This window comes from Ictalurus furcatus, chromosome 5, assembly GCF_023375685.1.
Source record: "Ictalurus furcatus strain D&B chromosome 5, Billie_1.0, whole genome shotgun sequence".
NCBI lineage: Eukaryota > Metazoa > Chordata > Actinopteri > Siluriformes > Ictaluridae > Ictalurus > Ictalurus furcatus.
In genome coordinates, this window is record NC_071259.1 from 7,270,446 (window position 1) to 7,293,903 (window position 23,458).

General features: G+C 39.6%; 1 protein-coding gene across 1 annotated transcript in view; it reads left to right on the forward strand.

The window, feature by feature from the left end:
* Positions 1-22,868, forward strand: part of plch2a (phospholipase C, eta 2a) — a 143,125-nt gene extending 120,257 nt beyond the window's left edge. Inside the window, exons 12-23 of the mRNA XM_053624536.1 lie at positions 4,529-4,684; positions 8,461-8,559; positions 8,647-8,747; positions 10,196-10,284; positions 10,530-10,712; positions 12,123-12,230; positions 12,659-12,783; positions 13,413-13,497; positions 13,673-13,819; positions 13,909-13,988; positions 16,457-16,790; positions 19,520-22,868. Coding sequence (XP_053480511.1) covers positions 4,529-4,684; positions 8,461-8,559; positions 8,647-8,747; positions 10,196-10,284; positions 10,530-10,712; positions 12,123-12,230; positions 12,659-12,783; positions 13,413-13,497; positions 13,673-13,819; positions 13,909-13,988; positions 16,457-16,790; positions 19,520-21,102 — 3,090 coding nt within the window. The 3' untranslated portion in view covers positions 21,103-22,868. The remainder of the gene's footprint in view (positions 1-4,528; positions 4,685-8,460; positions 8,560-8,646; positions 8,748-10,195; positions 10,285-10,529; positions 10,713-12,122; positions 12,231-12,658; positions 12,784-13,412; positions 13,498-13,672; positions 13,820-13,908; positions 13,989-16,456; positions 16,791-19,519) is intronic.
* Positions 22,869-23,458: the final 590 nt, after the last annotated feature.

Sequence of the window (23,458 nt, forward strand, 5' to 3'; positions counted from 1 at the left end):
CACCGACACATCAATACAGTAGCTCCTTATAGCAGCTAGTTAAAATAAAGTTAGCTGTGCTAATGGCCGAATGACACCTATTCAACACCTCAACATGTCTCTTACACTCATTTAACCCACCATGGGCAATTGAGAAATCACTGCTGCAAACAGTACAGCGAGCTACACTGTCATTTATTTTATTTATTTTTACCACAATCATAGGTACACGTTAGTGTAGTCTGGGGTGAAGTGCGTTTTGTACTTTTTTTTTAAATTTTATTTGTACACTGTGCCATGGAGCTGCAGACACTAAACTAAACTGATGGAGGAACGAGAGAGAGAGAGAGAGAGAGAGAGAGAGAGAGAGAGAGAGAGATCGACTGTAAACCCCGCCTACCGAGAAATCTGATAGGTTGGTTAGCACAAAGCGAGACCAGTCAGGACGCGCGCTGTGTCACTCTCTCACCAGGTCTGTCACTCGCTCTCTCGGTTTCTCCAAAGTCCGTCTACCATTAGAAACGCCCATAGAGTTCTCTCTCATTCGTTCTCAAATAAATAAAATAAAATATAAATTTACGGGATATTGTATATAATTTGCAGGCGTCAGGGAGCCACTATTAAAACGCCGGAGACTCCCGGAACTTCCGGAGAGTTGGGATGTCTGCTGCTAAGAGAATGGGTAACGTGTTAGCGGTAGTGAGACGATGCAGAAAATATTTTACATCTCATGTACTGAAACTTGTATAAGTACTCTTTTTTTTCTCACAGCTAGATTATTGACACATAATTTGTGGTAATGCTGCAAAAAAAAAAAAAAAGATTTAATCAAACTTCAGCAGGTACAGAATAAAGGCTCTGGTATACTAGCGCTTCTAATATTTTGAGATACTGGATTTTTGATTTCCATGAGCTGTAAGCCGTAATCATCAAGATTAAAACAAATAAAATATTTCACTTTATGTGTAACGAATCTACAATATATGAAAGTTCCACTTTTTAAATTAATTGGGGGTGGGGGGGGGGGGATGAACTTTTCCACGATATTCTAAAAATTTTTAGATGCACCTGTATACCGTTTATAGCATTCTGTCATGACAAACTTTAGATAGATAGATATTATTATTATTATTATTATTATTATTATTATTATACTAATAATATTCTGATATGACAGATTTCATCATGGCACCTGACCCATTCTACAACTAGATAGGTAAGGTTTGTCATGACAAACTTTAGATAGATAGACAGACAGACAGACAGATAGATAGATAGATAGATAGATAGATAGATAGATATTATTATTATACTAATAATATTCTGATATGACAGATTTCATCATGGCACCTTACCCATTGTACGACTAGATGGGTAAGGTTTGTCATGACAAACTATAGATAGATAGAGAGAGAGAGAGAGAGCGAGATAGATAGATAGATAGATATTTATTATGATAATACTAATAGTATTCTGATATGACAGATTTCATCATGGCACCTGACCCATTCTACAACTAGATAGGTAAGGTTTGTCATACTAATAATATTCTGATATGACAGACTATATTATGGCACCTGAGCTGAACAGACAGAGATTGCTGTGCATGGTTGTATGTGTGCAGTGATAAAGCATTCTTGTTGAGCCGAGTCTGCCATTGAGGCCGATTCAGCTGTAAATCAGCCAGCTTGGAGAGCAGCTCAGATGAGATTCTCATATTCATTCATACATAAATTCTCTGTCAAGTTGTCAAGGAAATAATTAATCCTCTGCCAGATCGGATCTCCTCTGGATACAATTCATATTCAAATAATATTGAGTATGCCAGGTCTATTCAGTTAGTGGACCAGTGTTCTGTCTACTGTACAAGCCGATCAGAAAACAAATATTGCACAATCATCAGTAACTGCTTTTGGTCAGGGTCGCCGTGAATCCAGAGTCTCTCCCAGGAACATTGGGCACAATGTGGGATATCATTGCAGTTCACCATGCACACACACATTCACACACTCCTTCCCACTTACAGGCAATTTAGTGTATCCAATCCACCTTCCTGCATGTTTTTCGACAGAGGGAGTAAATAAGAGAACTGCATAGACTTGGAAATTCAATTGATAGGCACAAGACAAACATGCAAGCTGATTTACTAACAGGCTCTACGGAGCACTGCATCTTTCACATGAGGAAAATAGCACATCTAAGCTTAATGCATATATACAGTAATTTCTACCTAAAGGTGCAAAATACAGGGTAGTGCTTATGCAAACAAATTGATTTTGCACCCACCATGTGATTTACTAAACCTGGGAACAGTGTTTGTGTGCAGAAATGAATTCACCCAGAGTGCGTAAATTTACATGTCCGCACATTTGATGGGAACAGAGTTTTTAAAAAGGTTACTTCATGTATACCATGTTAACATAATGCTCACTCTATCTGCACTTTAATCAGTGTTATACTGCAGTTGAATTTTAAGTTCAGGGTTACACTTCCTGGAGTCTGTTCGAGATACGAACTAGCCATGGTTTTAGAGAACAATTAATGCACACAAAAACTTCGTTATATTGTTTCCTTGATGCAATTATTCTTCATAAATCACCTGTAACATGCTCACAATTGTCCAAAAATTGTCAAAAAAAATTTTCATCAAACATAGTCATTGTGTGCATGACTAAAACGTTTGCGTTTGGTCTCATCGACTACAGCACATAAAACCAAATGTAGTTCTAATAACAATTGATGACGTTCAGGCACTGCATTTAGTGAGACACGCCCAGAAAAGGCTTCTTTCTTGCAGCACTTCCAAACAGTCGCTGATTTTGAAAGTTGACATTGATAAGAATCTACTAAAATACTAAAATGTGATAGTTGGATGCTTTTTGTCCCTCCTTCACCACCTCCTCATGGTGTAGTTGGGTCGGTGTGCTCAAGGGTCCAAATCCTGGCAAACATTCCAACTGTTTCACATGTGATTTTATTTTATCATGGCTGTTGTTGTGCTTAATGATCTTTTTAACTCCTTAATGGATGTATTTTTGTATTTGTGTTTTTATATCCATTACCTGATTTTTGCAGATCAGCAACCACCTGTCTATTTTGTGTTGAAAGTTACTTTGGTTTCTCCCATGGTAATGGCTGACAAAGGGATTTTACATGTGTGCAACCTCATATTTATACCTCAGGGTGTAATGCGATGGAGTCATGGACGGATGCGAATGGAGTTTAGCGTTTTTATTGAAAGATCCAAAACATGAAGCAAAAACGATAAACAGAGACAAGCAAAAAGTCAGGCGATCAGCAAACAATACTATGAGGGCAATTAAAAAAAATCCAAAAACCAGAATGTCTCAACACAACCAGCAAAGCTTCAGCATTACTTCACAAAGAGTTCCTCAGGAGAGTCCATATTTATAGGGTGTGTCTGTGTGTGATTGGGATCAGATGTATGTGATTAGAACTCTGGTGACTGTGAACATGATGGTGGATTGTTGTGCTGGGGATTGTAGTCCATGGCGTCCATATTTGTAGGCTGTGACATGTTCTGAGAAATGCCCTGCATCCCAATTGGCATACTTTATACTACAGTATGTACTAAAAGTATGCACTCTTTGTGAAGAGAAAGTACATACTTTTGAGAGTGTATTAAAAGAGTATGCGAGTACTGGGACACACTAACACGTCACGTAACAGAGGAGAACGTAGTTGCCTGGAAGAGAACACCGTCACCATAGACAATGTCCTCGTTGCATTTCAGCTTTTGTTCATTCATTATTGCTTATATAATGAATACTATATAATTTAATTGACCTTTCCCTTGATTTGTTTTTCCACATTTCATTTACACCTGGTTAAAATGTGCCTTTGAATTCGGTGAAGCAAACCGTCACAAAACTCCGCCTCCTTCAGACAAGGACCTGAAAAGTGTCCACGGATCCCCACTTTGGAAATGTGCCAGAAATAGTAGACTATTCGGGTACCTTTGGGATACTCATTTCAACCTACTACAATTTGGGACACACTCATTCTCATCTCGGATACTATTTAGTATGGATAGACTGCCAGTTGGGATGCAGGGGTGAAGTTTCTGGCTGATTCCGGCACTGACATGACACAGGGAATCAGGACATGGTTATGACAACAACAGAGTTCCTGGAGACTAAGAGCAAAATAATTTAAGTTATTCAAAAATGCCCATTAGGGGTGTCAATAATTTTGGCACATTTTTGAAAGAAAATATTGTTGATAATGAGGGATATTTTTATCGAACAAAAGTAAATAATTCTTCCTTGTGTTTGAGCTGAAAGGCTGAAATATTTTGTGCTTATTTTATACAACCATCTTTGCTTATTTCTATGAAGGGTGCTAATAATTCTAGATGAATCTGTATGTGGTTATCAAACAAACAAACAAAAAAAAAACGCCAGTTCTCAGCGCAGACAGAGTGTGAACGTGTAATTTCAGTGCTGCAATTCTGATTGTAGTGTGCGTTTCTTTTCCCTTTTTTTGTTGATAATCTGTCATTTTGCTCTCCTCTGTGTTTATGATCTAGACTTCTGTGAATAGAAAGCAGGTGGAGAATGTTGCAAAGAAAAAGTTGGACAGCCTGATGAAGGAGTCGAAGATCCGTGACCGCGAGGACCCAGACAGCTTCACGATAGCAGCGCTGCCTCCCTCAGCAACGCGGGATGAAAAGACAGCCACGAAGGTCAGGGAGTTAAGGCTTCGGGTGTTTGTGCTTCCATTATTCATTGAAAACCTATAAAGCTCCATGCTGCTGTAAAAAAAAAAAAGCCACATCCTGCTGAACGGGAGATTACAGAAAATAGCATTCATGCTAGAACAAGGAATGAGTCCTTTGTTTTCTCCCATGGGAATTTACCCACCCCGAGCCAATATGTTTTGGTCCCTCTCCAGCAGATCAGTAGCCGCTTTCCTCTGCCAGAGGAGATAATTACTGCATTAGCCCAAGCATGTTGTAGAGGGACTAACAATCCAGAATTCACCAGCAGATCACACAGATTGCTCTGCATTCAGTTTCCGTGATGTTAAAATGCAGAGGTATTTATCAAAAGGATATAGAGTATCAGTTCAGTATGACTGGGTGATATAGTAACAAAGTGTCTAAAGAGCAACTAAAGAGATCTGGAGCTATCCTGAACGAAAACTACACCGCTCCGGGATAAATTCCTGGCTTGCATTTCCTCTCCACTGCAGAAACCGGGAGTCGTATAAAATAAAAGAAGTCATACAAAGTGTCAGAAATACTTTGAAATGGTATATATCGGTGAATATCGAATACGCTGCTCCAACTATATTCAGTAACACATTCAATTAAAATACATAAATAGAATAACATATTTAGAATATATTATTAAAAGGCACATGTGAAGCACCTAAACCACAGTGACCTTGTTTTATTAGCAGGGGCAACAACCTTCCACTCACATGCTCCGTTATTCACAGCACAATGCATCATTAGCCAGTATTCATGCAAACGACTGTTCAATTTACATTTGATTTATTTGACATTTATTCAAAGCTGCTTACAATTGAGAAACAGAGGGTTAAGAGCGTTCTTCAAAGACCCAGTAGTTGTGGCAGTACTGGGATTTCAGTCAGTGCCACAAAGCTTTAACCACTGAGCCACAACTGCTTTGTGGTTATGTCAAAACAAATTCTAAAGAAGAAAATTAATTTGAAATGTATGTAAATGGGGCGGGTTCGATTCCCGCCGTGGTCCTGTGTGTGCGGAGTTTGCATGTTCTCCCCGTGCTGCGGGGGTTTCCTCCGGGTACTCTGGTTTCCTCCCCCAGTCCAAAGACATGCATGGTAGGCTGATTGGCATGTCCAAAGTGTCCGTAGTGTATGAATGGGTGTGTGAATGTGTATGTGATTGTGCCCTGCGATGGATTGGCACCCTGTCCAGGGTGTACCCCGCCTTGTGCCCCATGCTCCCTGGGATAGGCTCCAGGTTTCCCCGTGACCCTGAAGGAAGGATAAGCGGTATAGAAGATGGATGGATGGATGTAAATGGTCTGCACTTATATAGCGCCTTTTAACCTTTGCGGCTTTATAAAGTGCTTTACACTGTTTCTCATTCACACACCATGCACGGCGCACGTGGAGGTATTGAAGCGCCAACCCTGTGATTAGTGGACAACACGCTCTACCACCTGAGCCACAGCCGCCCCTATATAAAGGTGGATAGGAACACCTGTACACCTGCTCATTCATGCAAGTACCCAATCAGCCAATCATGTGGCAGCAGCACAATGCAGATACAGAATTAAGCAGATACGGGACCAGAGCTTCAGTTAATGTTCACACCAAACATCAAAATACGGAAAATATGTGATCTCAGTGATTTTGATCACTGTGGCACGGTTGATGTTGCCAGAAAGGGTCTTTTGAGTATTTGAGAAACTGCTGATCTCCATACAAAAGTCTCTAGAGTAGGGGTGTGAAATCCTATCCGGAAAGAGCCAGTGTGGGTTCAGGTTTTCATTCCAACCAATCAGATGCCACGCCTGAGTCTATTGATTACCAAGCTCAACTGATAAACAGGTGGAATCAGGTGTGGCTTCTGCTTGACTGGAATGAAAACCACTTTGCGGATAAGATTGGACACCCCTGCTCTAGCGTGTACACAGAATCCCAGGATCTCAGAAGCATCTCAGGTCGCACATCATATCAGACCTTGAGGAGGATGGGCTATGAGTCCTGTCAGCCAAGAACATGAATCGGAGGCTATAGTGGGCATGGATTCAGCAAAACTGGGCGGTTGAAGTTAACATTAATGTGTCTGTTTAAACCAGCTGCACATGACATGCTGCACAGATTTTTCATGTAAAAGACATGCCACTTGACAGATACACTGCAGTGGTTCCTGGTTCATAGTAGAGTACCAAATCTGGAGCAGGCACTAAAGCGTTACCTAAAACTATGGACCAAGTAGTAAAACTATTCCCAGATTCTTTGATGGAAACACCATCGTACATTTTGGGGGTTCTTGCAACTTTTGTGCCCCACAACTGGATTTCTGGTCCTCATTCTGTATAATAACACACACCTGCAGCGGCAAATTAAATTAAAGTCATTTTCAGGAGTCAGCAGAGCGCTTGAGCATGCTGATTTATTGAACACATTCTCCTCTTTAGCTGTAGTCTGTCTTTTCTGGGCCTCTGGTTTAAGCTCTCGGTTATGTATCTCTCTCTTTTGTCTACTACTTCTCGACTTCTTAACGTCAAACTTTAGTAATCAACCACTTAATGAATTCTCTAATCAGTCTGATTGTGTGTGTTCACTAACTATGAGTGATGGTGTGTGGTTTACCACACGACTTCCCATCCTTCAGACTAATGAGTCAGCCTTATTTGGATTGTCATCCACTATTACAGCAGAGTGTCTGACGTCCGCTGACAGCAGTTTTACCAGCACAGTGGTAGTTTAAATCTCAAGATTGCAGACCGCTTCTGCCACCTTGAGGCTGAAGGGTTTAGCACAAGATTCTCAAAACATAATCCCAAGATTCTCTACTTTGAAGCTTTTCTTCTTGGGACTTTTTGTATGATAGATATAGTGTGCCCTAAAAACTTCATGCTTGCACTTCCATTTTCTCTACTTAACTTCCAGATGAATCTATCTAATCATGTTTTATCAGGAAAAAAAAAACATCTCTGTGTTAAATGTCTACCAGTTAAACATTTCTCTACTAAACCTCAGCTGTAGAAAAGCAGCAAAAATTGCTTTTTTATTCTTGCCTGTAGAAATGTGATTACAAATGATGAACACAATCTATTTTATTGACATAAAACAGCGAATTATTTATTTTATATATGTTATAAAGAGATAACACAATGTAATATATTTACATAATATTTAGCTACTTATATATTTTATATTTGTCATAAAGTGGTAAAACGCTGTAATTTATTTACATAATACTTAGGTGATGGTTTATTTTAAGTGTGTCCTAAAGAGATAATACATTTTATTTTATTTACATGACGCTGAGGTGATGGTTTATTTTACGTATGTACAATATGTCTTAAAGAGAGAATACACTTTATTTACATAATACTGAGGTGATGAGTTATTTTCTTTACGTCGTAAGAGATAATATGCTTTCTTTCATTTACATAATACTGAAGTGATGGTTTATTTTACAACCCCAATTCCAAAAAAGTTGGGATGATGCATGGAATGTAAATAAAAACAGAATGCAATGATTTGCAAATCTGATGAACCCATATGTTATTCAAAATAGAACACAGAAACCATATCAGATGTTTAAACTGAGGTAATGTACCATTTGAAGGAAAAAAATAAGGTCATTATGAGTTTGATGGCTGCAACACGTCTCAAAAAAGTTGGGACGGGGGCAACAAAAGGCTGGAAAAGTAAGTATAAGTCCCAACTTTTTTGGAATTGGGGTTTTATATATGTTGCTAGAGCGACAATGTTTGAATGTCTTGTTTCCAGGGGAAGGGAGATGAGACAACTGACACAGGAGATGAGTCCAGCCCCAGCACCAATAAACGTCTGGCCAGGTCTTTCATGGGCAGCTTCTCCAGACGTAAAGTCAGTTTAGATACACAAACACACAGTTTTTCACATTGTCCACCGTGATGATCAAAAGTATTTAGTGGTTCATTCACTGTGTTGTAGAAGAAAACAAGCAAAGTCAAGAAGACATCCAGTTTTGAGGACACAGACACAGACCAGGAGAGCTCCAGCAGTGCATCGAAAGTCCCAATACATCACAGCAGGTAGAACGCAAATCCTTTGCAGCGTGTACAACCCCTGGCAAAAAATTATGGAATAACCACACTTAAAGGATGTTCACCTGACTTTTTTTTTTTTAAACTTTGTAGCAAATAAACAAATCGCAGATATGACACAAAACAATTTTTGTTTAATAGCTGAACCTTCTGGCTTTGTGAAACATACCTCAAACAAGTTAAATGAAAGTATTGTAATTAATGGCATCTTTTTTTTTCAGATCAAGTAGAAGAAAAAATTATATAATCACCTTGTAATTTGCATTTTTAAAACAAATACCAGCACTAATTCTAAAAGTGCAAATTAGTCTGCAGTTAAAAAGAGAGTGCTTACAGACCTTAACCTTGGACTTTTTGAAAGGAAACATGGCCCCAACAAGAAAGATGTCAATTGAAACAATGGTAAGGATTATAAAACTCCTTCAAGAAGGAAATCCAACACGGAATGTGGCAAAAGATGTTGGCTGAAAACCAAACGAAAACCAGCCCTAACTCCTAAACAGAAGAAAACAAGGTTACAGTGAGCTAAAGTGAAGCAATCATGGGAGTGTGGATGATTGGAGGAAAGTGATATTCAGTGATGAATTATGAATCCGCATTGGCCAAGGAGATGATGCTAAAACATATGAAGACGACTGCCTGAAGAAAATAATCAAATTTCCTCACTCGTTTATGATATGGGGTTGCATGTCAGGTAAAGGACCAGGGGAGACCTACGAGTATACACAGGTGTTTACTAAAATCTTGGACAATTTTCTCATTCCGTCGATAGAAATAGGTTTGGTGATGGGATGATAATGCATCTCGCCACAGAGCAAAGAGCGTTAAAGCTTTTCTTCAGGAAAGGTCAATGACCTCGTCAGCAAACAATCCGGATGTCAATCAGATTTAAATTTATGCTGGAAATGTAAAAAATTGGTCCATGACCAGGCTCCATCCTGCAAAGCTGATCTGTCAACCGAGAAAGTTGGAACCAGCTTGATGGAGAATATTGTTTTTCATTAGTGAAGTCCACGCCTTGAAGAAATCAGGCCAGCATAAACGCCAGAGGAGGAACAATAAAGTACTCATTGTGATTTTTTGTTGTTGTTGTTGTTGATGATGATGATTCCATAATTTTTCCTCAACATTGAGTGATTCCATAATTTTTTCCTCTACTTGATCTGAATAAAAATATGCCTTTAATTAAATAATTTTATTGAACTTGTTTGAGGAATGTTTCACAAAGCCAAATTAAACTAAAATTGTTTTGTGTCATATCTGTGATTTGTTTATTTGCTACAAAGTAAAACATCTGGGTGAGCAGCCTCTAAGTGTGGTGATTCCATCATTTTTGCCAAGGATTGTACACAACTGTGTGTGTGTGTGTGTGTGTGTGTGTGTGTGTGTATGTTCTAACAGTCCATACATTTTTTACTGTGATTTCTTTTCCTTAGAAGGAAGAAAACGATGAAGTTGTCCAGGGCTTTGTCTGATTTGGTGAAATACACAAAGTCTGTGGCCATGCAGGATCTTGAGACACAAGGTACACACGGCAGGAACATGTCACACTTTTACAAGTGGTCCTTTAGTAGTGGTGACTTATTCTATTTTTTTTAAATGTTTTGAAATGGCATAGATCATATTCGACATTCTAATATATGTACACATACATCTGAATGACACACATGCTCTTGTTTTATGTTTTTTTTGGTGTTGTTGTTGTTGTTGTTAATGCATTTATTTGGGTAATGCAAAATGCACTGAGACTTTGTCATGTTGTGGTGTCAGGAAGCAGCAGCTGGCTGGTATCATCTCTAAGCGAGACGAAAGCTCACCAGCTGATACAGCAGAAGCCAGCCCAGTTTGTGCGCTTTAACCAGCGGCAACTGTCACGAATTTATCCCTCGTCCTACCGTGTGGACTCAAGCAACTTCAACCCACAGCCTTTCTGGAACACTGGATGCCACCTGGGTATGCAAGTAGACCAGGGTCAAAGCTAAGGTTTGAATGAAGTCTAGACGGGAAGAAAACAAAAGATGACTGTTGTAAACTAATGGATGAAAATAAAAGTAGCTTTATTCATACAGCAACATGCATACATCGAAAAATGTACCTTAAAGTACTTTCCCAGCAAACAGGGGACGTCCCCAGACGTCGCGAACGTCCACTTAGGTCCGCATTTGGTCCGGTTTATAACGTTCGCTGGCTGACTTTCTGAGGACGTCAGAGTCCTAATGTAAAGCATAACATTACTGAATGTGTTCATTTCAGTGAAAGTCCCCTAAGCTTCCTGAATGGCCGCTGGACGTCCTGTGAACGTCCACTTCAACATCCGTAGGACGTCAAGGGGACCCTACACGTGGACGTTCGGGGGACGTTCGTATAAAGGCCATTTAGGGGACATGCTGGGACCTTTTTATGTCAGCTGGGTAGCAATATATGTAACTAACATAAACGGATGAAATGCTGTAAATAAATAAGCTTTTTAAAAAGAATAGCACTGACAGAACGTGCACGAAAGACTTTTAAGCAAAAGTTTCAAAAGATGCTTTCATTTGTAAGAGGTTCAAAAATTCAAATGTTAGGTAATCTGATCACATACACAAGTGAAAACCGTACAATCACTGAATCACTCCCTGTACCTCAGCTAATCATTCTCTAGAGTAATTTCCCATCAGCTCATATAACCGTATACCTTCGAGCAGTGTTCCAATTACCATGTCTCAGGGTGCTGAGCCCCTCTAGTTATCTCCAAAATGAAACTCCATGCTACTGTATATGATGTCCTCAAGCAGCCTACAGTCATTTCCACTCATCTTAAGTGCTAATATAGTTTAGATGCAGTCAAGAGATTTGCTATCTCTATATCAGCTGTCTGTATCTACATCAGCAGCAATAATACATCGTTATAGTTGGGCAGTGTAGGAATTACAGCACAGATGAGATGAGACCTGAATCCAATTGAGCACGCATTTCACATGCTGAAGGCAAAAAAGAAAAAAGAACAAGTAGGAACTGAAGACAGCTGTAGTAAAGGTCTGGCAGAGGATTACCAGGGTATAAAGCCAGTGTCTGGTGATGTCTGTGGGTTCCAGACTTCAGATTTGCAACCAAGTATTAAAAATTACTGCATTTTGAGATTATTTTCATTATCTAATTTCAATTCCTATGCACTGTGGTAGACCGCTAAAATATCAATAACTAACAATGTCCAAATATTATGAACCTGACTGTATATTCAACAACTCACCATTTGTTCAGCAGATAATAAGATAAGAAGAATCCTAACTCAAACAATAAAATATTATCATATAGAGTATAAAGTACATGGCATTATTACTATTGCCTTTCATTTATGTGTGTGTGTGTGTGTGTGTGTAGTGGCACTGAACTACCAGTCTGAGGGTCGAGTCCTTCAGTTAAACAGGGCCAAGTTCTTCAGCAATGGCAACTGTGGCTACGTTCTCAAACCCGAGTGCATGTGTGAAGGTGAGCTTTGCCCAGGGGCGTTATGGGTAAATTTTGTCATATACCATCAGCATCAAGCCCTGCTCACAGTGGAAGGTTACTCTTGAGGGCTGGTTTTCTGTATTAAATGTATCTTTTCAAATAGAGAATCATATTGCAGAAAATATTGGTCATGTGGTATATAGTATGGCGTGAAAGTATTTATACAGTCATGTGAAAAGTACACACGAATGGAATATTTCCCATGCATGGAACATTGCTCAGAATATTTCTAGATATTAACGTTGTGAAATAAAACTTGTACCCCACTGCCATCTGTGTTGGCCTAAAAAAAAAGTGATAATTTGAAAGAAAAGTAAAGAAGAACTTAGGCACTTTATAAAGACGCTGCCTTATGTTCTCTTATGTAACTGTACATTTTTTCCTCAAGAATCTTTTTTAATTGGCAGGTTCTTTTAATCCAATATTGGAGGACCCATTGCCAGGACAGATGAGAAAACAGCTGGTGGTGAAGATTATTAGTGGCCAGCAGCTGCCCAAACCCAAAGACTCCATGCTGGGAGACCGAGGCGAGGTAAAGACTCATCAAAAATCATCAGAAATCATCTCCACTTCTTGTCCATGCCTTCTTTTTTACAGTCCATACAGGAATTCGATTGTTGTGGCCAAAAATGCTTGATTTTGCTGTGGCTTTTTTTTCTCCTGAATTTGTGATGCAATTGTTATGCAAAGATTTTTGTGCTTTTTTGCATAAAACTACATGACTTGGCAAAATTGTAGTGTCTTTTACAGTAATGTTTGAGACCTTTTAGCTTTATTCATGTGAATCAAAGAGGACTAATGGTTGTGCATTGTGATGACATCACATGATGTGTCTTGGCCCAAATCTGCAGAAAGTCTGTGGTCATTTTGAACAATTTCAAGCGCTTGCAAAATATTGCGGAGTTTCCTTGATTTTGCGTTAAATTGCAAACTCCTGGAAGGATTGTTTTTTACCATTCTATACTCTTTTTTTCTTTTTTTTTTTCTCCACTTTGTAATTATTCTTTTTTAACTTTATAGTTATGAACTTTTGTAATACATTTTGTTTTTGAAAGTCACTTTTTTTTTAATGATTATAATTGCATCTTTGAATCTCTACAAATCTTCTGTTGCCTTTGCAAAAGGTAATGGATGTAAAATGTCTCTCTTGTGGTTTTTCAGATCATTGACCCTTTTGTGGAAGTGGAGGTCATTGGCTTGCCAATCGATTGCTGTAAGGAGCAAACCAGAGTAGTGGATGACAACGGTAAGTGATAGCCAACAGCGTTATAATCAGCTCCTTGGTTTTTATTAGGGGTTTCATGGTTAATGCTTTGAATTTACTTGTGGGTTCAAATGTAAAATGTAAATTCATTGCAGAAATACCAAATGCAGAAATACCGAAGTATCCATAAGCGCTGTCTTCTTTCTCTTATTTTCAGGGTTCAACCCCATGTGGGAGGAGACCCTGGTTTTCACTGTGCACATGCCAGAAATCACACTGGTGCGCTTCCTGGTTTGGGATCATGATCCCATTGGCCAGGACTTCATTGGCCAGAGGACCATCGCCTTTAATAGCATGATGCCAGGTATCTTCACTGATTGTTATGTTTGATAAGTATCTGATCTGGTATGGTTGATTCCGGTCACACTGTAATGTGTTGATTTTGTTATGCAGGTTATCGCCATGTTTATTTAGAAGGGATGGAGGAGGCGTCCATTTTTATTCATGTGGCTGTGAATGACATCACTGGTAAGGTAGGTACTTAGAGGGAAGTGCAGGAACTTGTGGTTGTAGGTCGACTTGTGAGAGAGGCTTGTACACTAACCTTTGTCATGACTATTGCCTTTTTTCTTATTTCCTGTGCTCAGATTGCATTTGTGTTGTAATGCATGGGATATTCTATTACAAGTGTATTATCAGACAGTAATAAAGTTTACTCTATGTTGAAAAAAAAACGTCTTTATTAGTGCTGTAAACTTTTTTTGTTTGTTTGTTTTTTTACAAAATACTTTCTGCATACATTTTAATTGGAAATATTTGAACCTAATAACTGTTAGAAAATACAGACACAGGTACAGAGCAAAAGAAACTTTTTTGGTTGAAAAAGTAATGCATCATTCAACTTTTGTAAATAGTTGTAACATTGTAAATAACACTTTATAAATGTAGTATTATTTAATATTAGGTTAGAACACTTGTCCATTGAGGCTGTTAATTATCTTGTACCATCTTTCATAAATTGTCTCAATTTTTCTCAGAAATACAGATGTTTGTCTTTATATAGTTCTCTCTCTCTCTCTCTTTCTATCTTTTTATGGTATTTTCCTCCTGTTCCCTTTCTTTGTCCTTCTCTGTCTGACTCCTCTTTCTTTCTCGCTTTCACTTTCTCTCTCTATCTCTCTCGCTCTCTTTCTCTCTCTTTGTGCTTTCAGTGCAACCACCTTAGTCCAAAAGCTGTCTTTAGAGGCAGGAAATTGTTAGGAGCCATGATGCTGTCACTCAAACTTTCAGGTGTAGTGAGACGCAATCAGCACCTTGCATGTGCCACATGACCCCTCCCCCTGCCCCACCTCCCCCCTCTCGAGCGAGCGACCGAGTCTGTGCTAGCATTCAGCCTTCCCAACTCATGAAAAAAAAAAATGAGTTGTGACATAATTGTGACTGCCTTTACCTCGCCAGCATTCTCATTCGACCCCTAAGCAGATCCAATGTCACCATCCGCTGCTGCAGGCACGTCGGGGGGGGGCGTTGCATCAAGCACTGCATTCCTGGGGCGACAATGTCTCCTCTTATTTCACTTAACTCAGGAAATTCTCAAGCTGCAATAAGCTCTCGAATGCCCTGTAAGCATTATCTAGGAATTTCATCTGACAGAGCTAAAGGGTATGGCCACATTGTCCCCCATATAGCTGTAATCTTAGAAAGGACATTGGACCATGCTTATTCACTCCCAGTTTGTTGTTTTATTGTGACAATGAAGAGCCGGAGGTTGCCAGGTACTCTTTATGATAATCTGTTTTACCAGATGAGAATTGGGTTATCGATAGTGTGTATTATTGTTGATGATAGTTACTCAATTAATTCATAGTTAGGTTTTCTTGTGCAAATTAGCGCGACTCAGTTTTAATACCTTTAGTCTTTCAGTCCCGTCTTTGTTAAACTTACCGTTGAAACTGTCGTAATACAATACAAAGAGAATAACTTAATTGTCTTTCTTTTCCATTTGTATTCATTGATGTGTATTTAAGTAGCATTTGCGGATAAGATGCATGACATATTGAGCACATTTTGTGTGGATCTACTTTGACATATTCATGAAATGACACTGGGTTTTTATAGCTTTGCAGAATGTACAGCCCAGGGAATGTACTGCGCTGTTATGCAGCGATTAAAAGATTAAAAAGGCTAAATAAATCACTTTTTTGCTGCTAAGTGGAACTCAAAGCCCAGTGTCATTTGTAAACAAATCTCCTCATTACATATCCACCCTAATCTTGCATCTCCATTACACTAGAGCTAGTTCTGTGTTTGCACTCAGTTGAATGTATATCACATAACAGGACTGTGTGTAAACTTACCTCAATGTAATGTGCTCAACATTTTAACAGGTCATTTACATTTGTCTTATTGTTTTGTGTCTGTGCTAACTCCTGTCACCGTCAGTCCAAAAGTGAAACAAAACAAAACAAAACAAACTAAAGGAACAATTCAAAACTAAAAAGGATGGATAACTGAAAGAGGAAAACAAGAGATGATGCTAACTGGAACCTAGCTTTCACCTGTTCCTAATGTTGTTAGCATTATGAATACAGTGCTTCTTTTAATAGACTGATGGAAACTGTTAACGATGTATAAAGCAATATTTAAGCTATGTTTAAAAAAAAAAAAAAAAAATTTTATGTTTTATTAGCATTTGACCTGAAACTTGTTTTTTCTGTTTTTAGGTATATATCTTTGTTCAAAAGTTAACTTGTTTTAACTTGAATAGATCAAGTTAGTTGAGATGCAAGCAGGAAATAGGATAGTATGATTATTTAAGATATTTTCAATAACTTCAGATGCCACATACTTTTCAGCTTTGCATAAAAAAATACTGCCTATTTGTTTTTCTACTTTTTCTTTAGTTTGACCTTCAAATTTTCACAAAAAGCCTTCTCGAGACTTGTTGTTCCCCTCAGTTTCATGAGATTCATGCTATTTTTTCCCCATTGTTTGTTTGCAGGCACGGCCAGCCAGCGGCATAAAAGGGCTGTTTCACAGAAATCCAAAGCAGTCTTCTCTAGACAGCCATGCTGCTGCGCTGCACAGCCGTAAGCCCGCTTTTGGAGCCCACCTGCTTCGCCGCACGGCCAGCGCGCCCACCAAGGGCCAGCCCAAAGTTAAACGTGGCTTCCCTGAGATTGCCATTGACACCAAAGACTATAGCTCAGAGGGAGCCAGTTCGGAACGTGAGTCTGAGGAGGGCCCAGCTGCCCATCCCAACGGGGACACGGCAGCATCAGCGCGACCGTGGGAGCACGGCACCAACGGGCAGCTCCATCCTGATGATGGTACAGGTAAGGTCAAGTTTGTCCATCCTAAGCCTAAGGCCAAACCATTGTGTAATAGGATGGGTATGAGTGAACCCCTAAGGAGAGCCAACAGGCTAAAGTTGCAGGATTCGTTGGAGAAGCAGGGTGTTTTCACCTGTGTCACAGTGAACACTTCTGGCCGGTTAGGAATAACATCCAGTTGTATGAAGTGCATGATTGGGACAAAGGAGAGTCCTGACCTGGAGAGGAAAATAGTGGCCAACCTTAAGCAGGGGATCTCAGTTCCTATGCCAGAGAGAGTGTCTTGCTCACCCACAGCTATCCAAAAGGTCTCCCCAGAACCAGGACCCAAAGCCTTAGCTTTACCTAAGCAGCCAGAACCATCCCAAACTAAACCTGAGCCTGAAGTCCAGTCCTTTACGCCTACACCAATGCCAAGGGTACGATCAAAAGCTATACATACAGTGGATTTTTCATACAACCCTGCAACTGGGAATGCCTTCGACAGGAATGCAAGCTCATGCAGCATACCCCGCAGACACATCCAGCCACCTGAAGCTCCAGTTCCAACTGTACCAGATAGCAAAACTGGCTTGAGTAGGCAGGGTCTTGGACCAAAACTTTATGGCAGCAACTGTAAGGACTTTAATCCTATGAATGGTGACAAGAGTCTTTCCAAAATCAATTGGAGCAGTTCCAGTAGTCTGGACAGTCTGGAACTGCTTCCCACAATTCCACCACAGTTGATGGACAAACGTAAGCGAGTTGTAGGGACTCTACAGCGGGAGATGAACACTCTGTTTGCCCAGAAAATGGAGGAAATCCGCAGTAAATCACCTTTGTTCTTCACTGGTAAGACCATGGTAGTTCCCTGAAGGGATCTAGTTGATCTCAGTGTCTTTGTGCACTCTCAAGGCTGTAGTGGATCCCCTAGATTCCAGATGACTGCAGTGAACAGCTTCAGATGAAGTACATTTATGGATAACAGACATGAATAACCCAACCCAATGTCCACCACAAGATGATTACTATCAGTTTATGTGCAGTGATTAAAATTATCATTAGGATAATTGTACGTATCTAAAAAAAAAAAAATTAAAAAAAAACAACAACAATTGAGAAATCTGGTAGTAGCACTTTTAATATGATAATAACATTACACTGCAGTGAAACTCAAACAGAAAGATTCACTACCCAACCTCTACTCCATAAATGTAGCAGATTCAGTAGATCTAGTAGATCTCCCAAACTAATCACTCTTCTACTCCCCAATAGACTCTTCAGGCCTATAGTAAACTCGTGCCAATGCATTTTTACATATCTATATCTTTTTATCTTTTACACAAATGTTCTAATTTACATCTAATTATAACCTGTAAAGTGCTATATTTTATACCAACTTTTTACCAAAGTGATTTTTTTTTGTCTATGAGACGGGGTTGCTTTATTCACGTTACACAATATATTACACAATACAAGCGGAAATCATCAACATTAGTAGAGTCACAAGACGGAAGTTGCTTATGTAAGTACGTTAATCTGGTCTGCAACCCTTAAGGGCAGTTTTTCAAAAGAAAATAAAAAAGGGGAGGAGGTTACTGTGAGAGAGGGTTGTTTGTTTGTTTGTTTTTGTTTGCAAAAAACATTGTATTTAGAAATTAGGCAGAGAAAACTGGACTTTGTATGTAGATTGCTATGTTGTCAGTAATTTCATCTATTATTTTATCTTTATCTATTATTAATGACTTCCTTGTTTGCTAAATCACAAGACTGAGGAATAAATTCAATTAGTTCACACTACAACCCACAACCCATGCAATATATGGGAAATGGTTGAACTTAGTCCTAGAGATCATGCTCGTGATCATGACTGTTTTATCTTGGGATTTAAGAGGAGTTGTTCTTATGTGCTACAACTCCCATGTTTTTTATATTATTATATAACCAAGCAGATGGTTTTTATATTATTGTAGGCTTGTGACATTATTCTCGAAGGGGTGAGCTCAGTCCTGAGTCTTCAAACTTCGTTGTAATGTGATTTCCTTCTGTTCCTACTGTCCTGTAAAGCAGTAAAAATCGTCTTTTAAATCTATTATCTATCTATATAGCATCTGCTATTCTAACATAGTGAAATGCCTGAATGCTCAAAAGCTTCCTCGATTAATTGCTCTTCTATATATTGATTGATCCCCTCTTTTTACGGTTCCTACACTCTTACTAAACTGCCTGTTTGTTCCTTCCTTCTTGCATGCCACCTTTCCTTAGTGCAAAACTGAGGGGCTGATCAAAGTCAGGTAAACACACCTTCCATATGCCTGTGTTTCCGCTGCATAGGTTATGTGTTTTGTCTTGTTCTACTATGGGCAATGCGGAACTTCCATATCACTTCTTTTATACTTCTTTCAGCTTAATAAATGTACTTTTTAAGGCTATCTAAGGAAATGTTGTTATAAAGTAAATGGGTCCCATAAAATGGCTGCATGATTATCTGTGATGCAGAGCTGTATTTTTTTTTTTTTTTACCTACCAGCTTGTTATTTTGCATATGTTGTATTACAAGTGCAAATGAGCCCTGTTCTACATACAGGCATGCTGCATGTTTGTTACACATCTGTGTATATGATGTTGTCGTCTTTCTTTGTGCTGTTTGCCTATTAATATGATCTGTGATACAGATTTGGCAGAAGCAAGACCTTTGTTATGCAAAAGCCTTTAAAGTATAGTAATGAGCCTTTGTTTGCTTATTCTTTCAGATCATTCCACCGTGCAGAGACCCATTCCTTATCTGCATGTCCTGGAACCCATTGCAGAAGAATATCAGCAGAAATCCTCTTCGACATCCAAGTGCAGTCCAACCCATACCTCAGAAAATTCCTCCAGTGATGTGCTTAGTTTGTCTCCACCATCCACAGCAATAACAACACGTAAGGAAGACAACCACAGCCCTGTAAAAACAAATGAGGACAAGCTACCTGTTCCTACCCAGTGTCCCTTCCCAAATGACAGTAGTGGGGAGGATCATTTCAATACTTCCCTGTCCATGAATTACCTTGACATTGGGAGCAATAACCCCATTGCACCAGAGCACGCAGTAGGTGAAGAGATGAGTTTTGGTGGAAAAGTTTTACCGGATGCAGGTGTTAATATTGGACAAACGTCAGAGTCAGAGACTGCACCTGAGCTGGCCACAATTAAGAGAGAGAAGGTTCAGGCTAAAAATGCTTTAATTGACAAGGACATAGAGCGAGGTTTGTATTCTGGGCCTAGGACTCCAGTTCGAAGGACCAAAAGTGATGGCCAGGTACGGGCAGCATGCCCTGTTGATGAGCAGTCAGCAGTGCCTCAGATCTCCATCGACGCAACGATCAACGACCGCCTCTGGTCCAAGCTTGAGCCAAGCACTCACCGTGACAGCGTGTCATCTTCGTCCAGCATTTCCTCAAATGACACTGTGATTGACCTCTCCCTGCCCAACCTGGCCAGGAAGAGTCTGACCTGTCTTCGAGCTGCTCGGGACTGTCATGATAGCCAGGATTCAATGGCCAACTGGAGTTGCCCGTCTCGGTCTACTCTCGGTACTTCTAGCACACTTTGTGTCAGCAAGAGCAAATCCAATCCCAACTTGCGGGATGGTCAGATGTGTGAGCCAGTGGATGAGCTTCTTCCAAGGCAGCTGGGGAGTGAGCATGACAACAAACGACTTATGCAGCGGCGTCACACCTGGAGCAGGCTGTACATAGAAGGCTTAAAGGAGTCATCATCTGCTTCTAGCAAGAAAGCCCCAACTCCTGCACCAAAAGACATCAATTGTGGCTCAAAGTCTAAGAGTCTGGGTGACCTCACGTCAGAGGACATTGTGTGCAACTTTGATAGCAAGTATCGCAGCATCAGTCGTAGTTTTGTGGTCAGACCTAGTCGCCAGCAGAGGTCCCCAAAGAAGCCCCAGGATGACCTGATGGAACGGCTAAAGAAACTCACCGATGTAGAACCACTGACGAGCAGTGATTTTACATCCCACCTGCATGACTCCGAGGCTGAGGAGAAAGAGGAGGAGCAAGAAGAGGCACCACCACTGAGGAGGAGCTCGTCGCGCAGTCAGAGCCGGGTGCGCTATATTGCCAACCGCGCCAGGCAGGCCCAGGAGAGGCAACGACTGCAAAGCCTCCTCAGAGGATCTAACAGCCCCATTGAGGAGCGGGGAATCCCAGAGGGAGCCTGCAGCATCACACGCAGCCCCTGTACCAGCCTGGACTTGCTGAGCCAGCTACCTCCAGGACCACCGCAACAGAGCCCTCGTAGCCCAGACAGTGAGGTCTTTTTTATGCTCCGCCTCTGATTGAGTAAGGGTGCACTGAAGGTCTGCAGACAAGCAACACACACCATGTTTTTGTTAGTTCAACTACTGAATGAGACACTACAAACATCTGATACAAAGTCTGTTTCATACAATACTGTCTGTGTAGGTGGATGATTTGTTACCAACAGTTTGGGTAAAGCTGCTATCAAGATGGGTGTACATCAGGCCCAACAAAGAGCATGAAATGTGGTCGATTCCAAAGGTCCTGCACCTATAGAGAGGGATACTGCAGTTTTTATATGTTTATTGTAACAGAAAATTTCCAAAGTTTAGGTCAATGTATTGTCCTAAATGTACTCATTACTTTTAAACACTGGAATGTCTTACAGAAATCAAATATTCTCAAACTGATATATGAATTTTGTCATTTTTACTTAAATGGCCTGCTGTAGCAATAGAGGATTATATGTTGAACTGTATGAAATATTACATCTCTCAGTTTAAAATCGAATGACATGTTTACTGTACTTATTGAAATACCAAGGCATCTTGTTGGTGTTTATAGTTGTGAAATTTTTATTTTATTTATTTTTATTTTTTACGACAAACGCATGGAATGTATTTGCAACAGTAATTTATTGTTTCTTGGAATTTTTATTTTTTAAAAATTTCTTTTGTGATCCTTTTTTGAAATTCTCTGCATTAGGCAAAATCACAACTGCCTTTCCTACTTTCAGCTTTTTAAAAAATTATTATTATTATTATTATTTTATAAAGCACGGGGCAGTTTTTGCCATTTCGCTTAATCTTTAGATATTTCAGTTTATATTCTGTATAAAGTATCAGCAGATTCCTACAGAAATTGCCTGTTTTCTTGCATGTCAGTGATATATTGTAATCGTTTTAGTGTTTCTCATTTAAGGGTTTTTTTTGTTTTTGTTTTTTTTACATTTTCCGCCACTCAGCATGTGCACTGGTCAACAGCACATATCAGTCAGTGTTTTAAGAATTAATTAACTATGTTGAATAGGAGTACATTGATACAGTTGTTCAATGGCACATAATAGGATAGTGATGATGAGCACATCTCTCACTTTGTACTGTAATGTTTGCGTTGTCATGTCTACTAACTTTGCAAGATTCTGGGAGAATTTTTAGTAAAAGCATATGTACATACAGATTGTGGGTCTTTGTTTTCTTCTCCTTTCTCCCCTTCGTAAGACATACTTAGTCTGAGGTTCACTGCCCTATGTAAAGGTTAAATGCAAATTTCTTTGTTTTTTCCCTCTTAAAATTTCTTTAAAAAAGTCCTCCAGGACTCTACACTGTGACACTTTCTGCATTTCAGAAATTTTTTACAAATTCCCTTACAGCTAACAGTCAATCAGTTTTTTTCCATCTATCTTCAGTGTTCCCATTTTTGAATTCTAACTTTAAATACAATTCATAATACATTTCCTTTTATTTGTTATGCTTGCTGTTTCCAGGTGATTACTAAATATATACTTCATGTATATGTTCTTCTCTTACCGTTTGGCTGGTTGATTTAACAAAAAGGTCAGAAACTTCTATCCAGGAAGTGTCACCCTCTCAGCACCATTATGTACTCTTTTAAGTGGCCTCCTTTTTCTCAACGCTCACACTGCTCAACCTTGCCAATATTTCACAGAGAGCTCCCATTGGGAAAAAATGTTGCTTGCTCAACACTTGGTTGCTGATCACATCTCCGACCCAAACAGAAATAAAAGTTCCTCTGTTCCCTCTTTTCAGCATTCCAGTTGTTGGTTTTGACCCAAAATGCCCACTGTCATGCCCTGAGTATTAGCTCATTGCTTCATGCATGATACCCAGAAAATCCTGAAGGATTCGTCTCCATTTGTGATTGACACTTAAGACAAAAGCACAGGAATGCCTGGGTCTGCAGTTGCTTTGGTGATGGTTTCTAGTGGGACGTGAGAGACCGGGACCCTTCTGCGCTCCCAAACCCGCCCTGGGACTCGCACAGCTCAGTGACTGACAGAGATTGTATACTCTTGTCACTCATACAAAAGTCTGCTTCTTTAGCATTCAGGAGGTGCTCTGAATCTGGCCTTTGAATTCGTATTTATCACAGTGATTTTTGTTTCTGCCTCCAGGGCCTATCACGGAGCCAGTTTAACTCTCTTTTAGGCAGAAGTGTTGTAGAGATTTAAGATTTCTGGATCCTTTTAGATTTGGCAGTGTCTCTTAAATAAAGGTAAAACCCTGTTCCTGGCCCTATCTAAATAGCAGCTTGGCAATTTATTTATGTAAGAACAAGGAAACGATTTATTTTAATAACACTAAGAAAAAATTGTAGCACTATTAAATTTGGTATCATATAGCCGAAATCCTACATTCATATTAGTTATTAATC